The 17,777-nt window shown below is 29.9% G+C and overlaps 2 protein-coding genes across 2 annotated transcripts; one reads left to right on the top strand and one right to left on the bottom strand.

Annotated features, from left to right (window-relative positions):
• Window positions 1-935: 935 nt before the first annotated feature.
• On the bottom strand, window positions 936-2,772 carry LOC128965403 (thyroid hormone receptor beta-like). Its single transcript, XM_054312095.1, has 4 exons — window positions 2,530-2,772; window positions 2,241-2,380; window positions 1,964-2,168; window positions 936-1,883 (listed from the first exon to the last, which is right to left on the bottom strand). Exons 1-4 carry the CDS (start codon window positions 2,767-2,769, stop codon window positions 1,002-1,004), a joined length of 1,467 nt encoding a protein of 488 aa, XP_054168070.1. The 5' UTR covers window positions 2,770-2,772; the 3' UTR covers window positions 936-1,001.
• A 3,207-nt stretch (window positions 2,773-5,979) lies between these two features.
• On the top strand, window positions 5,980-16,857 carry LOC128965510 (uncharacterized). Its single transcript, XM_054312217.1, has 22 exons — window positions 5,980-6,807; window positions 6,870-7,054; window positions 7,127-7,796; window positions 7,897-8,297; window positions 8,357-8,587; window positions 8,660-9,071; window positions 9,171-9,600; window positions 9,655-9,872; window positions 9,937-10,374; window positions 10,448-10,866; window positions 10,941-11,312; window positions 11,382-11,414; window positions 11,493-11,598; window positions 11,662-11,866; window positions 11,931-12,057; window positions 12,133-12,886; window positions 12,959-14,735; window positions 14,794-15,131; window positions 15,209-15,255; window positions 15,342-16,049; window positions 16,144-16,177; window positions 16,283-16,857. The coding sequence occupies exons 1-22, from the start codon at window positions 6,021-6,023 to the stop codon at window positions 16,855-16,857; spliced, it is 9,267 nt and encodes a 3,088-aa protein (XP_054168192.1). The 5' UTR covers window positions 5,980-6,020.
• The last annotated feature ends 920 nt before the right edge of the window (window positions 16,858-17,777 follow it).

Raw genomic sequence — 17,777 nt, 5'->3', positions numbered from 1 at the left:
GTTTTCATTTAATATAATTTAAATATAAATTAAAATCAATTGTTTGGTTACATTGAATTTGAAACACTAAACCACTACTACTGTCAATCAAAAACATATATAACTTAAAGACTAAAACATTATTAATAAAAACAAATGATTTTAAAAAGCTTTACATTTTGTGATCTGAGTATAAATAAGACTTATATTAAGTGATTAAATGACTACAACTATAACACACTATCACATCATATATTGTATTGAAATAATAAATCTAATAAATATCTAATGAGTGTTGCGTTAAACACAAACACTGTTATCCTATGGACAACCCTATCGATAGACACAACTATAGCAGTATTGCATCACTTGATAGGCCTTATAGTAAAAGCTGTTTATGAGACTCACATTCAGCTCATTGTTGACTGCAATGAGATGTTTGTATGACTTATGTAATGGTTTTATAGGTTTGAGTAAAAACATTCAGTTTTATCATATGATAAATAAATACTGCATTCAATGACTACCACTCAGTCTAAACATTAGTATTAATATACAGTTTATTAAATTATAGCTTTAAATACATTGTAGTGACTGTAGTGACTCCAAACGGTACTACTATTTATTACATAAAATATACCGTTATATCAATCATACAACTATTAGTGTATAAAAGTATAACATTCAGACCAGTGTTATTAGGTGTTTGACATTTCAACATACGGTATAACCAATTATTAATTTAAAATTAATTTTAATTAAATAACATTTTAAAAATAACCAAGTTCACATACACGTTTAAATATTTTGTAAATAAATATTTTATTTTTTAGTCATTTAACATAAAAAATTAATTTAATAATTTCAACAAATTTTAATATAATTTTTCTTACAAACTAAATATCATTTTTTTTGTAAAATTTAGAATAATTTATATAAAAATAATAAATCACAGGAATTTGCAATCAATGAGATCTAATGTGAAAAGTTATGTCAATTAAAGTTATAAAATAAAGTTTTTTTTAATCCAAACAAAACTTTTCCGATATTTCACTTGTTGTACTTCCAGTGGACAGTTCGTCATCAGGATATAGACCTCTGATAGTAAAACAAGGATCTGTTATGCATTGGTTTATTGTCCACTCCGGCACAAAATCGTTTGAATTGATGGTCAGTTGTGTGGTTAGCTCGAAGTGGTTATTGTCGACAGCAGTGTTCAAAGTGGACAGTTTGTGTTGGATCTGTTGAAGTTCGTGACGGCCTAACAATAACTGGTAGTCTGTATGTGCTTCAGCCAACTCTCTTAAATCAGTTAATTTTAGTAATAATTTTGGGAACAAAAGTGAAGAGCGCTGAGAGCCGTACCGCCAATTCATATATGCCTTCATTAGTAATAAATATTTTTCCTGTTCTTTCTGAACTAATTGACTGGCCGTCAGTCCCTCTCTGTCCGATGTCAACAAAATGACAAGAGTTAGCATTGTAAAGGTTGGTTCATCCAAATTTAATATCTTAATTGTCTTAATAAACTGCATGTGTTTTTCCAGAAGATCTTTAGTCACCAATGATTGCAAGTTATCCGAATAGATGACACCCGAAGACCGTTCATCATATCTCCAATGTTTTCCTCTCAGGTCATAACTGAACGCTCCTTTGAGGAAACATAACTCCAGAACTCCTCCTTTCAATAGGATTTGTTTATCTTGAGCTGGAATTGAAGCAAAAGAGTCAAATTGATGGACAAATAGAGCGAACTGTTGAATGGCTGTGAAGAATATGTTTAAGATATCAATCGGTACTCTACTGTCGGCATTCAAAGCGGCAGTCGTTTCGCAGTTAATGTTAAATGATATCTCTTGCGAACACTTTCTGATTTTAGTCATTATATTTTCTATTAATTTAACCTATTTTTAATAAATTACTATTTTTTATTAATTTTATAAACTTTATTATAAATATATTAAATAATATTAAAAATTAAAACCTCATCTTCCTTAAGAAATGAATGAATTTGATTAATGTTTGGTTTATATTTGAAGACATTTTCACATTTCAAATCTTTTGGTTTGATCTCACAGACGGTGTCACTGAGTTTGCGTTTTGAAACCCTATTCTTCAACATTTTCACCCTTTCCTCTTCAGTCATAACCCAACTCTTTTCCATACCAATGGACAGACATTTATGAAATCTATTTAATAACTATAATAATTATATATTTTTTGCTAAATAATTTTTTAAAAATATTTATAAAGCAAATCACCTGCAATATTGACAAGACTTTCTTGAGTTAATAGTTATTTCACAGTGTCTTTCATAAGGACAATGAAAGTTAAGAAAAGCATCGTTTTGGACACTTCTTCGAAAAAAAGCTTTACAACTATCACATGAAATACCGCCAAACTATTTGAATATATTTTTATAATTGTTATGATTAAACCATTTGAAAATATTATATTATTATATGTTATAAATACAGTATACAGTAATTATATACTAAATTGTCTAAAAAGTTATATAAATATTGAATTAAATGCCAAATGTTAACTCACGTGATAACTCTTTGCCCGATCGCCACAAACTCTGCAGACTTTGATCTGTTTGTTAACAACATTATTGACAAATTGATGGCACGATTGTGAAGTCGTTGCTTCAATTGTTTGTACATTTGATTGTTGTTGTATTGCCGACACATTTGCAAAGACATACATATTAGATGACGAATCTTCAGATGAGACAATACTACAGACACTGCCATTAGGAGACAGGGGTTCACTCATCACTGCTAACATTACAAATATTAGTACTGTATTATCGGAAGTATTGCTTAAAATTATTTTTTACTAATTATCAATTAAATTATTAATTTTTAATTTTTAAAAATGTATATATTTTTTATTATAAATCAATAATTTATTATATTAGTCACAATGTTTAAAAATAAAAAACAAAACACAATAAATCTAATTTTAGATATAATTAAAAATACTAAATAATTAAGTTATTTTTATATTTGGAAAACTTATTGATAAATTGGTTAATTAATCTCAATAAATTTTTATTGCAAATACAGTTACAATTTTAAATGAATGAAACGATTCACTAATTAAAAATAAATATAAATATATTGATAAGAAATATATGATTGTGTAATGAAAAACACAATTATCAATAATTTTATTAAAAAATTAACTGTAATATTTATTAGTAATATTTAAAAATTATATATTTTTATAATCACAAAATATTTTTAACAAACTTATAAAAAATATATTTTATATAATACTGTATTAAATAGTTAAGACATATATTTTATATAATTAATATTTGTTTTGATTGATTATAAATAATAAAATAAGTCATAATATGATTTCTCTAGTCATTTGACTAAAAGTTAGTTAAATAAAAGTAAAGTTATTTTTATTGCAGACCTGATAAAACATAAGAGCAATTGGCAGTAATCCCAGTCAGAGATCCTCAACTGTTTTACACATACTTTGATTTTATTATGTTATCAAACAATTTATACCTTTTTATGTATTTTCAATCTATGATATAACACTTGTTTGGGGTTAGTATAAGAATCACAACTTTCAATGACACAAAAGTTAAATGAGTTTTATATATATAATCAATTGATTTTAAATTATCAAAATTATGAGAAATTATAGAAAAAGGCGCTCAATATACCAGACTTTGACTTAAATGTTGATAGTTTTGAGGAACAGGGGGTTTCCCCGACTAACTCTTTTAGTTGTATCCCAGGGTCAGTTACATTTGTGGCGCCGGTAGAAGGCCTTAACTCTGGTAGGTTTTGAAAACTTATCATCCAATGAAGTTTAATACTATTTTGCATATTTGTTTTTAATAGACAATTTTTAAAAATAAAAACCAAATTGCATAGTTTATACATTAATCATAATTGTTAAATAACAATAATAATTTTGTTAAGTAACACTACAGTAGTTTTTATATATAATAGGTTATGTTTAGGATCATAGGTTTAGTTTCTGATAGACATCATTCACAGGATTGGTTTAGGTTTAATGTATTGATAAAACATGTTATGTAAGTACAGTAGTATAATATAACAGTAGTGTACAATTTAAGGAATGGCAAAAAGTAGGTAATGTTTTTTTGATTGCTTGAGGCCATCAAAAGATTTAATATTTTACTAACTAAACCATTTAATGAGTTAGTTCGCAACTAAATCAAAAAACATGAAATTGTTATTTCACTTTGAGGTCATACATCAGGTGCCGGTCTGTCGGAGTCGAGAATCTCCTAAATTGTGTGCTCATGTAATGCATAAAACACATTGATTTAAATGAGAGGATTATAGCAAATAGTGAAATGTTATGCAAGTGTTGGGGCCGTTGAGGCCGTTGGGAGGCATTCCAAGGACTATGACTGACCTTCACTGGAATGTCTTCAACAAAGTCACCACTATTTAGGTGTTATTAGAGATCATTTTAATTTAAAAGATATACAATAAACAAATATTAATTTAAAAAGTGCTATCAATACTATCATTTATTGTATAATTATATTTATTATGCTATTTGACAATTATTCAGTTATCAATTGAAATGCAAGTTACACTTAATACAACTTTTATATAAAAAAGAGCAATTGTTTTGCATATTTTTAAAAACTTTTTGATAGGCAAAGGTCAATGCACTTAATAATGTACTTTATTTTACTAAATTAAAGCATTTTAATTTGACTAAATTGATAATATTAAGTTAACTTAAGTGTGTTTTGATTCAAATAATTGATTTCATAGTTGTTTGATGCTTTTAAGTACAATGTAGTGGATAGTAATGTATTGACATACAGGCGCTGACAAACTAAACTCTCTTCTCATTTAATTTCCTTGACATTTATATATTTTTATATAATATTTATATCAATTCAGGGATTTAAATACATTATTAGTTTATAGATATCTTTTTTAAAACAAAAAAAAAGAAAGAAATAACTTATACATCTATTATGCATCAAATTTCAGTAACAAACTTTAAAAGTTTAATAAAAATAAGTTTAATAAATATTAATTGTATAAAATTACTTAATTACAAAATATTATTTGATTAATTTGTCTAAAATTTAGACAATAAATATATTTTGAAAATTTTTTAAAGTGGAATTTTATTAAAAAATTAATTTTAAAATATTATATTTTTGATTTATTTATTATTTGGTTTATTTGTTTTTGTTTGTATATTTTCGACATCGAGTTTACTAAAACAAATTATTAGGTGATATGATAAATATATAAAAGTTAATTATAATTAGTTTAAATATTCTATTTAGTATATTAAATATTATTTATAAAGAACAGTACAGTAGCTATTTATAATTATGATATTAATTTTGTTAATATTAGTTTTATTAAATTTTTTAATTTTTAAAAGGTTAAGATTTTAATTCATAAATAGTAAGTTAATCAAATTTTACAATAAATTAATGCATTAATTAAACATACTTCATAAAATAAATAGCTAACAATAGTTATAAACATAATTAATTTTATTTATTATAAGTGTATTATAATATTTTTAAATAATAATAAATTTTAAGATGTCATAAAATTTATTACAGTATCTATAATATAGATTCTATATAAATATACAAAAACTAATATTCAATATATTTAATAATATGAAAAAGTTATATACAAAATATTAACTATGAATCTATAATTATAATAATATTAATACATATTACTAAAAATATGTATATTTGTTTGTAATAAATATTTTACAATTGACGCAAATGTTTTGGTCGACTAAATTTTGCAATTAATAAATATTTATTATTTACCAAATAATGTCCATAAAAATATTATTTGTTTGATGTAAATTTGAATTATTTATTAAATGTTATTTCATTAATAGCATTAATGATTGCATTTAGTAAATTAGTTTCCATGGAGTATACAATGCATGACTTAATGGCAAACATTAAAACAAATATTAAAATAGTTTTATTGTAGAAAATTGTTACACTTTAGAGAAAAATGTGAATAAAAGTGGTAGATATGAATAAAAGCAATAAATCAACGATTTTTGCTATCTTTTTCTGTTTAATATACTTTTCTTGCTTAACACCTATTATATGGGCTCAGGTATTATCAAATGGAGACTGTCTTAGCTATGCCTCCTTTGATTACTTTCGTCAATCTCCCGGAGGATATGATTCTTCGGAGTCAATGGATGGTCAGCTTTGTGCAGCCCTTTGCGCTAAAGTATGGATGCCTTACGCGGGTGTTGTGTTGAAGAAGCATTGTTTGTGTGCGTATGAAAACGATAGACCCGCTATTGAAGCCATAGAAAAGGTGTCCAATGAGTTATGCGATATCAGTGATGACTACATGCGCTACTATGAGGGCAAAGTTATTCACCCGATCGTGGATTTGTCCATTAAATCAGAAAAAGAAGAGATTTCTATAGATGAAGAAATTAGGTTTGATGTCAGTATAAATAGCGGAGAAGAAGTTGAGTTTTCTGTTGATTTTGGCGACAACACTGATCCGACTGAATGGAGTTCTCAAATGCAATTCAAACACAAGTATTTGGTTCCGAATTCATATATGATTGTAGTCTTTGCCCGACAACCACAACATCTAAATCGCAGAATTTTAACAGAAGTTACTTATATTAAAGTAACAAATGAATTGTTTAACGAAAATATTCACTTCAAATGTCCGAGAGTTGTGGAACCGGGAGATCCAGCACTTTGTAATTTAACAATAACTAATGGTCAGTCTATGGAAATGAGTGTCGACTTTGGTGACGGAACATCTGTTTCTACAATACCATTGCCAGGTATTAAATAATATATTATATATTAAATTAAACAATTAATTGACAAAATACTATTTTTAAAGATATACCGATCAGATCATTGGGTGTTAACATTCCTCAATATAAAAATGAAAAAGTAAATTATGAAAAAATATTAAAAATCGAGGATTTGCTTTTAATTCCATTACCCGAACAATATCTTGATAATCCCGGAGCTATTCAAGCAATTGAAGGTCATGGTTCAGCACCGGGAGATTTGCAAGTGTTTGTAAGTAAATGCAATTATGATAATTGTTAAGTAAAATAAAAATATTAAAGATATTTAATTTATAAATATTAGATTTTGCGAAAAGTGTGTACAGAAGGTAATGATTGTCCGGCAAATGGCATCACTTGCTTTGAGCCGTCGGCTCTTTGCGTAATAAATAAGGGCTGTTCTGATAATTGTAAAGCATTTCCACCGCAAACAAAGACATTATATAATATTGTGAAAACATTTTCGCTGACTATACTCGAGGGACACTTTTATCTCAAGTCAAGCAGTTCTTTCCGCTTGAATGCTGGCGATGTGTTGGCCATTAAGAGTAAAGGCGCCCAATTGGCTCACAGAAAGGCCACACCAGAAGAAATACCAGATTTTATATCCAAACAAAACAGCGAAGATCTGACAACTATTTTATCTGAAAATTTCAAAGAAGTTAAAGGAATAAAACACTTCATAAGACTTATAGTTAGCGAACCACTAATACTGTCTGTTCCTCACGAGTACGCAGAGAGTGGTCATTACGGTATAAAACTTTTACTGAAGAATGAATGGATGGAAAAAGCAATTTCAAGAGAAAGTTCTATTAATATTCAAAGTAGTATTTCAAAGATACGATTAACTGTTACGCCTCCCAACACTCCTGTCAATCAAAAAGTTGATATCACTATTCAGTTAAATAAAGGTTCAAATATTAAAGTTATTTGGGATTTTGGTGACGGAACCGTTGTTAACGACCAAATACCAGGTTATACGATAACTCTACTTATTTTTTAAATTTAATTTTAATAACTATTAAAATTGTTATAAATATTTTACATTTAAATATCTACATTAAAAATATATAGATATAAAATCAAGTCAAAGATTTGTGAAATCGCATAAATATAGTCAACCGGGTATTTATATTATCAAAATAAAAGCCGAAAATCTTCAGGGAGAAACTTCAACATTTCATCAGTTAATAGCCGAACATCCGGTTCATAAAAACTGGAAAATAATGTCAGACTCCCCGCAATTACTTCCCGGTCAGGTCACTCTTAATTTTAGTTATCCAATCGACAAAATATTGCCTACAAATGCTAGCACTATCATTGATTTTGGAGACGGAAAACGGGAGATTTGGACCATTCCCGACACCAATTGGGAAGGAATTCATAATATTAAACACGAATATGAAAAGCCGGGCAAATATAATGTTAAAGTCAATATGAGTAACATTGTCTCAACAATTATTAGAAGATTTCAGGTATTTATTGTTATTTTGACAAATTGTATAATTAAACAAATATTGATTAAAAACTATAGATTGATGTTTTGAGACGTATTACGGGCTTAAAAATTGGTGCAAAATATTTTAATCCTGAAAGAGGTTTTATTGGTGGAATGGGAGCTAACAATGACTACTTTCCTATTGATAGACAAATTAATTTTACTTTTTCAACGATTACTGGAGATACTGAATATTATGTAATTGAATTAAATGGTCAGTCATTGAAAAATTCAACAAAAAATATGACAACATTTAAGGCACACGAGGTTTGTCATCAAAATATTCTAATAGCCATTAAAAAACTTACTGTAATTATTATCTAATTATTTGTATAATAGCCTGGTTTTTATAATTTTACATTTTTTGGTTACAATAACATCCAAAAAAAATCTAAACCATTCAATCTTCCGCTATATTTATTGGAACCAATTGAAGGCATGGATGTGATTGACGTTTCTAATGATACAATTGAACCGGAAATAAAAAGATTTATAATTGAATTTGAAAAGATCGGAACAAATACATGTCTTATTATTGATTTTGGAGATAATAAACCAGAAGTTGAAGCGTTTGGCGATAACGCTAATTGTAAACAATTATTCCCTGAAATAAAGTTTTCATTGATTGGAAACCTAACAAATCCAATGGAAATTGCAAAACAATACGAAAATCCTAAAGACTATAAAATTAAATTTTTGATTAACAATCAAATATCGAGTCTTTCCAGAGATATAATGGTTACTGTTATAGGTCTGTATATTACAGTTATTAGTTATATTTATTAAAAATACTGTATTTATTGTATATATTGATATAATATATATATTTATTTTTATATATTTTATTTAGAAATTAATTGCAAACCTCCAATTGTAAGCATTAGAAATAGAGTAATAAATTGGAGAAAAGGCATTGAATTCTGGAAATCAAAACCAATTCAACTTTTCTCTAAAACGATAGTCGACTGCAACGCCACAACATCTGTGACAAGAGTTTGGGATGCCTTCAGACTGGATGACCAAAACGGAACAGTTATTGAAAGGATAGACTTGTCGTCCTTAGACTCGCACCGCAAAAGTTTTCTCTATGTTTCGCCTTTTTTCTTGTCCGACGGTTTCTATAAATTTAAGTATTCAATAAACATGACGTCTCCCGATCCGCATCCGTTACTCCCTTTTTACGCTTCAACCTATACGTTCGTTAAAGTAGTCAGATCTCCCATTTCCGCACAGTTAGCTGAAGGTGCACAATCTCGTGTTATTCGAGGATGGGGTCAAAGGTGATATTTATTTTTTATAATAATCAATTAATAAAAACAATTATATGAAAACAGAATCCGTTTCGCACCGGGAGATTTCTCAAGAGATCCCGATGACGATAATAACAAAAATTTTGAGGTCAAATGGTTTTGCAGACGAATTCCCGATGAAATGATAAATAGTTTGTTACCCGATGAGAGACAAAACTTTTCAGAACCACTTTACGATAGAACCGGTATTGACGAAGAATGGGATGACGAAGATGGCGGCGGATGTTTTGGTCGCGGACCAGGTTTTATCAATTTTTTATATTATTTTTGTTAGTTTATAAAACTAATATAAAAATTAATATTAAGGACGAATTAATGTCACCGGAACTGAAGTCGATTGGAATACAACAGTATTTCGAAGACCTGGTCTGACATATGAAGTAATAGTTCAATTGATTCCTCCGGACAGAGCACCTTCTTGGGGAGCATTGCAGATGGTTTTGCTTAAGAGAAGACCGCCTTCAATCATAGTCTTATGTCAAACACAGGCTCTTTGTTTCCCTCATTTCCCAATCGGACAAAAAATAAATCCCGTGAGAGTTGGTCTCGAAGGTAAATGTCGTGAGAATTGTGAGGGAGATCTTCTGTATGAGTGGTCTATATATGGAGTGGAGAACAGTACAGAAACACATTTAGTAAATGCCAGTCATTATGTCGTCGGCGCTAACGAACCGAAGATGGCTTTAGGCATTGAGTTCTTTCATGAATACTATCCGTTATATAAAGACTTCTTTGCCCGACTCGGTATTATTTTTTTAAAAGTTATAATTTTCGTAAATTTCTTAATTTTAACGATTGATAATATAATTATTAATAGCTGTAATCAATGAAGAGGGAGTGAAAGGAGAATCGGACATATTTTTGCATATAAACCAACCTCCAGAAGGAGGCGAATGCACTATCAAACCCGATACTGGATATGCATTGTTAGATAAATTTAATGTCAGGTGTAGTGATTGGATGGATCCCGAAGACAAACCAATAGAATACTATGCATATTGGGTCAGAAATGTTGATTCGGGAAATGTTCAGTACTTAATGTATGGACCGGACAGATATGTCAGTCTTATACTACCGTACGGTAACTTTACGATTGGTGCGGATATAAAGGACAAGGAGGGAGCCGTCACGCGAATCAATATAACAGATATATCAACACTATTGCCGACCAGAAAAATGTACGACACGTTTATGCAATCAAAATCATTGGACAACGTAGACGCTGCCGGAGATCAGGTATAAGATATTTTATTTTCTAATTATATTATTATTTAAATTATTATATTGAATACAAACTTTATAAATAATAGGCCCAAATGAGCATGGTCACACAAGCTCTGTCATCTCTAATGAATGTCAAAATGCCACGAACTCAACAAACGACTACAACTACTACTACTACAACAATAGCCGCACCCATCAGTGATGAGCCGACAGAGCAAGAGATTGAAGAGGCGACCCGTACTAAGGCTCGGATGGTTAAGTCGGTTGAGGCACTCATGAATGTCGATACACTTAATAGTTTAGAACAAATTGGAAGTGCATTGACATCACTAGCAGGTCGTGGCGATGGCATTGATAACGAAGCCAAAGAAGTGATAATAAAGTTATTAAACAAAACTGTTTCTATGGCCGCCAATGTTCAAGTGGAAAGTCCTCAACAATTAATTGACTTTTTAACAGTAAATTAAATTTTTAACAAATGATTATTTGGTAAAAACTTGTTTTTAAAATTATTTAAATACTTACAGTTTGGTGTGGGAACAATGGGTGGAATTGTTAATGTAAATAAATTTATAAATATTAGAAATTTCCGATTTAAGATTATTAATTATAATTAAAATTTTAACTTAAAAAATTAGCGAATGACTGAACAAATAATATCCGGTAAAGTGCTGCCAACTGATCGCTCCAAAGCCTGGAATTTGGATTACAGTGTGGAAGTGCCCGACGAAGATGAAGAACCGGGTATTCATTATAATTGAGATTTAATTTTGTTATAAATATAATTATTTTTAAATTATTTTACAGATTATATATTGGACAGCAAAACATCATTGAATGATGCGCTGGAAAAGGCTGTCATTCAATCTGAACGAAAGGCAGCGGAACTACAGATCAGATCAATGATTGAATTAACCATAAAATTAGTGCTTTCAATGCTCAGGAATATAGTGGTCGGAGAAAAACCAATTGAATTTGTTGCGCCCAGTGGTCTCACATTAACTATTGCTATGTTTGTCTTTATTATTTTTTTATAATTATAATAATTATATCAATTAAAATGTTTATAAAAACAGGTACCCAAAAGGTTCTCTATCTAACCAAACCATACGACACGGCGATGCTATTTATGTATTTCCTGAAGTCTGTGACATATTAGTTAATGAAGATCAGTGTACTGGTAATGAAACATTAGGAACACTGGTATGTATTAATATTTATTATATTTTATAATTTTTTATAACATTTATAACTAATTAATAAATGTCTGATTGTTAGGCTGTTTCGTGGCCGGCAATTCTCGAGTCTTATGGCAATAGTGTAGACCTATTATCTGCCGATACAAAGACATTGCAATTGCTTGTTCTCAATGAAAGTCTTCATATATTAGAAGTTAGAAACACAAGTAAATCATTTAGTATTATAGTTCCGCGCAAAGGATCAGATAATTCAGTGGATGGATCTCAAGCATTGCCTGAATCTACTTATGTTTCGCCCAAAATTAAATGGTATGAACGCATGGTTTACCATCAATTTATGGTTGAAAAGTCCGATTCAGCTGTCAATATAGAGATCGGACCGACAAATCCTGATTCAGAATTACTGCTATTTATCAAACATCGCGATAAACCAATGTTTGATTACTACGACATCCTTATACCTCTAAGAGCCATCAAATCAAAGACGAGTGACTCATTTGACATATTTTTGTCAAATGAAATCATTGACAATAGGACTGGATTTTTCTACGTTGGAGTCGTTGAAGTCAACAAACGTGAACTCTTGGAGTCGAGTGAAGCCTATATTCTCGATGAAATTATTGTCAACCAAAATATCTCTCAATCCAATTACACCGCCAGTGAAACCAATTATACAATTCCCGGAATTACCAGAGATTTTACCACAAATTACTCGATGAGAATATTCACTTCTGGTTGTTATTTCTATGACTATCACCGCAAACTCTGGTCAGCTGAGGGATGCTTTGTTGAAAGCGCTAATCAAATGATGACACATTGCAAATGCAATCACTGTAATACTTCACTTACAAAACATTAATTCAATAGTTAAATGAAATTAATTTATATTTGTATTTACCTTTAAGTGACATCATTTGGTTCGGGATTTTTCATTCAACCGAATTCTATAGACTTTTCATATGTTTTCGCAAACGCAGGCTTTGCTGACAACATAACAATTTATATGACAATTGCTATTACAATATGTTTATATATAATGCTATTGATTTGGGCGCGACATGAGGATAGGACAGACCTAACTAGAATCGGTGCCACACCGTTGCCCGACAACGACCCGACATCTAAATATTTGTACGAAATAACTGTCTTCACCGGTGATAGAGACGCTGCGGCCACTAATTCTAAGGTCTATTTTATACTTTCGGGAGAAGACGACGAGACAGAAGTTAGACATTTTGATGATCCTCACAGAAAAATCTTTAGAATGGGAGCCACAGATACTTTTGTTTTGGCTGCTCAACGAAAACTAGGAAGACTTAACTACTGTCGCATTTGGCACGACAACAGTGGTTCCGGAAAATTCAGATCGTGGTTCTTAAGCTTTATTGTTGTCAAAGATGTCCAAACAGGAGAAAAATTTGAGTTTATCTGCAATAAATGGTTGGCCGTGGAAAAGGATGACGGAATTGTCGACAGACTATTACCAGTTGCAGGAATAGGAGAAGCGACTGAATTCTCGCATTTGTTTCAACAGACGACCCAAAAGAACTTAGCCGACGGTCACCTTTGGTTCTCTGTCTTTATGCGTCCGCCTAGAAGTCGCTTTACTAGAGTTCAAAGAGTTTCTTGTTGTATGGCTTTACTGTATCTTTCAATGTTAGTAAACGCAATGTGGTATCAAAGAGTTCCACCAAAACCTTCGAGTGGTCTCGACTTCGGACCTTTTACTCTATCACCCGAACAAATCGGTGTCGGATTCTTCTCTAATCTTATAGTATTTCCGCCGACTTTCCTCATTATATTCTTTTTTAGAAGAAGTCGTCTTCGAAATCTAAGACCTTCTCGTATTAGTGAAGCACTCAAAAAGCAGAACATATCGTATCGACAGTCAAGTGCCAGCAGTCAAAGATCTATAATTAGTAACAATAAGGTTGGATCAAATGCAACATTAGTTGCAATCGACGGCGAAAAGAAAAACTCATTTGAGATGTTTAATATTGAGAACAATAAAAGTGGTAAGAAATCGATTAAGAAGAAGAAGACAAAGTTTATGCTTCCTTATTGGTGTCGGTATATCGGTTGGGCTCTCTGTATGCTATCCATTGCTATCTCTATATTCTTTTTGTGGGCGTATGGCATACAATTCGGCGACGAAAAGACCAAAAAATGGATCACTTCTTTAATTGTATCGTTCTTTGCATCAATTCTAGTGACACAACCCGTTAAAGTATTCATAACAGCACTTATTTTATCAACTCTTTTCAAATCACCGGACAGTGATGAGGATGACAGTGAAGAGGATGAAGAAGACTTGAACATTGATTTACTTCCTGATGAAGAATGGCTACACTGTGCAACACCTGTACGCAAGAAAGATAGGTCACGTGTCTATAGACCACCAAATATGACGGCACTCGAGAGGGCAAAACTGGAACGACTTAAAGAACTTAAAATGACTGCAATTCTTAAAGACATTTTTTCTTATTTGTTTTTCTTATGGATTCTAACTGTTGTCAGTTATGGCAATAGAGATCCAAATGCTTATCTTATGAAAGAAACTTTAGTGAAGACATTTGTCGAGGGAAGCAATGGTGGGGAAAACTTTATGAATGTTAGGGACGGAAAAATGTTGTGGTCGTGGACTAACTCGACATTAATACCCGGCCTTTTAATAGGAGAATGGTTTGAGCTTTAATATTTAAAGTCATAAATTATTTTAAATATTTGAATATATCTATAGGTATAACGGATTTCAAGCGTATGGCTTAAGAGGATTTCTGAACGATAGAGTCAACAGAATGATGGGATACGGTGTCCTCAGACAGGTCCGTATTAAACCAAATACATGTCAAGTGGAGGAACGCATCAAAAGATTAACCACAGATTGCAGAGCTTTTGCTAATGTATTAAATGAAGACAGAAAAAGCTACAGAATTGGTTGGTCTCAAGAATCTGATGCTTCTTATGTTAACGAATCGCTTCCTATGAGTCGTAGTGGACATCTTAATCCATCGAGAAGTAAAAAGGATGAATGGAATTATAGGAAACCATCGGAATTGGATGGACTTCCCTTCTGGGGTTTGTCTCTATTAGTAGTTATCGAAAAATATTAATTACTATTTTAATACTTAATATTTTCAATTCTCTAATTATAGGAAAACTTGACGTTTATAGTGGAGGAGGTTTTGTTATTGCATTGAAAGTATGCATTAATTAAAAATAAATATTTACTTAATTATATAAATGTGTTTTAAAAATATAATATTTTATTGTTTTATATTACTATAGGGTTCGCGAACTGATTTGTCTGAAAAAATTAAATCAATGAAACAAAATCAATGGATTGATACCCGAACTCGGGCTATATTTGCCGAGTTTTCCGTATACAACGCTCAGGTCAACCTATTTGGTATCGTCTCTCTGGTGGCTGAGTTCCAACCGGGCGGTGGTATTATACCGAACTATAGGATAGATGTGGTCAGACTTATGCGATATCATCAAGGATTTGGTTTATTCATAATACTCTGTGAACTAACTTATGTGGCATTTATTGTCTTTTTCACTGTTCGTGAATTCAAGAATTGGCAAAATCAGGGAAAGTCTTATTTCAAGAGTTACTGGAATTGGGCTGAAGTTGTCATCATTTGTCTGTCATATGCAGCGATGGGATTATATGTCTACAGAATAATCTTAACCAATCATATCCTAACAGTTTTTAATACAACTCATGGCAACGGATACGTTAAGTTGCAATACGTGACAACTATTGACGAAATTTTCGGTTATATCATAGCGTTTACAACATTTGTTGCAATTTTGAAGTTTATCCGTATTTTGCGATTCAATAAAAGGATGGGAATCCTGTACTCAACACTCGCCCAATGCTCTAAAGATCTCAAATCGTTTTGTATAATCTTCGGCACCGTTTTCTTCGCTTTTGTCCAAATGTTTTATCTATTATTTGGACTTCAAATCAGCGACTTTTCATCATTTGTCGTATGTTTACTAATTAATTAAATGAAATAATAATAACATTTTAAGTAATAACTATAAATAAATTAATAATTTGTTTAATTGATTATCTGTACAGAACTCGGCTGAGACTACCTTTGGAATGGTTACGGGTTTGTCATTATTTTTTCACAATTGTTTTAACAATTTATATATAATAATTTGAATATATATATATTATATTACTAATCCTATGCTGATATCAAATGCTAAAACAGGTAAGTTTGACTTTGAGGCCATATCAATGGCGTCACCATTCTTGGGTCCATTGGCTTTCTTTATGTTTGTATTGATCGCCGCAATTGTCTTAATCAATATATTCCTCACATTAATTATAAGCGCTTTTGAAACCGTTAAACACGATGTGATGAAACAAAATAATGAATACGAAATCATGGATTTCATGCTTAAAAAAGTTAAAGCAATGTTTGGTTTGGCAACAAATCAGACCAATCATAGTGTCACTGATACCGAGGACTCAATGAATACTATTGAAGAACAGTTGACTTTATTTCCGGATAAAATTGATCGTCTCTTGCATTACATAAACGATATGTATTTTGATGGACAGCTTGATGTCAACAACAAGAGTGCAATGAAAAAGATGTCATTAAATCAAATGGTTAACAATAGGGTCACTCCTCAGACTCAGACTAATGATAAACAAAAAAGAAGAAGAGGAAGTCGTGGCCGACAAAACCAGACACAAATGGCACGATTGAGTCAACCGAAGATTCAGGTCTTGGATTGGATGGAAGTGGACGAAGAGCTGCATAATAATCACATGAACTAAATAAACATTTAATTGGTTTGAATATTATAACTTTAATTCTGATAATAATTTAAATATTTGTCTATATATTTATTTAGGCATATATTTTATAATAATTATTACTGATAATGCTTACAAAATTATCATAGTTTTATTATGTATACTAGTTTTAGTATATATATTAGATAACTTATAAATATTGATATAGTTATATTAATAAACAAATAAATTATAATGTAATAATGTTAGTTTTTAAAATTATTTAATTGTTAAGTTTGTTAATAATATTATAAGATAATTGTGATATAAGAATATAAGAAATGAAAGATATGATTCACTTTTAACAATTAGTTTTTGAAATTTATTTTTTTAAGTATTAATATAAACAATAAATGATTTATTTAGTATTAAGAGTTCTTTATATAAATTGCATATTTTATTTGATTAATACAAAAATATGCTTAAATATTAAAAAATTATTATTATTACTACTAAAAGTAACTTCTAAATGCACTTTAGTATTATTACACAAAAAGTATAGCATTTAACAATGTGTAAATTTGCTAATTAATCAAAACTTATTGACGTAAATTAATTTTATGTATTTAAATTGTAATTTCATTGTTGTTTATTTATCTTTTAAAATACAATAAAATTAAATAATGCAAAATAAAAATTGTTTTTTAATTTATTTTCACTATCTTTAACTTAAAATGAATTAAAAAATATCCAAAAAACCTAACTAAATATTTTAATATACATAAAATATTTTTTATCTCAACGTTTTCTATACTATAGTAATTAATTTATTTCATAGACAACATTATGACTGTACATTACATTTTTATGTAATAAAATAAATAATTAATTAAATTGTCAACTATTGTTTTGATATAAAATGTGGAAATTTTTAATAATTTATATTATTTTAGTTTTAAGAA

The sequence above is a fragment of the Oppia nitens genome, unplaced genomic scaffold (assembly GCF_028296485.1).
Source record: "Oppia nitens isolate AA-2021 unplaced genomic scaffold, nextdenovo-longstitch-racon4-pilon3 scaffold17_pilon_pilon_pilon, whole genome shotgun sequence".
Taxonomy (NCBI): domain Eukaryota; kingdom Metazoa; phylum Arthropoda; class Arachnida; order Sarcoptiformes; family Oppiidae; genus Oppia; species Oppia nitens.
The sequence above is the reverse complement of the archived record's forward strand: the minus strand, read 5'-3'. Positions and strand labels throughout refer to the sequence as shown.

Bases quoted from the DNA above. Each gene is read 5' to 3' on its own strand.
- LOC128965403 (XM_054312095.1), bottom strand. From the start codon at position 2,769: ATGTTAGCAGTGATGAGTGAACCCCTGTCTCCTAATGGCAGTGTCTGT. The intron at 2,381-2,529 runs GTGAGTTAACAT...ATATTCAAATAG, and splicing joins ATCGGGCAAAGAGTTATCAC to TTTGGCGGTATTTCATGTGA. The intron at 2,169-2,240 runs GTGATTTGCTTT...GTTATTAAATAG, and splicing joins AAGTCTTGTCAATATTGCAG to ATTTCATAAATGTCTGTCCA.
- LOC128965510 (XM_054312217.1), top strand. From the start codon at position 6,021: ATGAATAAAAGCAATAAATCAACGATTTTTGCTATCTTTTTCTGTTTA. The intron at 9,601-9,654 runs GTGATATTTATT...ATATGAAAACAG, and splicing joins ATTCGAGGATGGGGTCAAAG to AATCCGTTTCGCACCGGGAG. The intron at 12,887-12,958 runs GTAATACTTCAC...TTTACCTTTAAG, and splicing joins ACATTGCAAATGCAATCACT to TGACATCATTTGGTTCGGGA.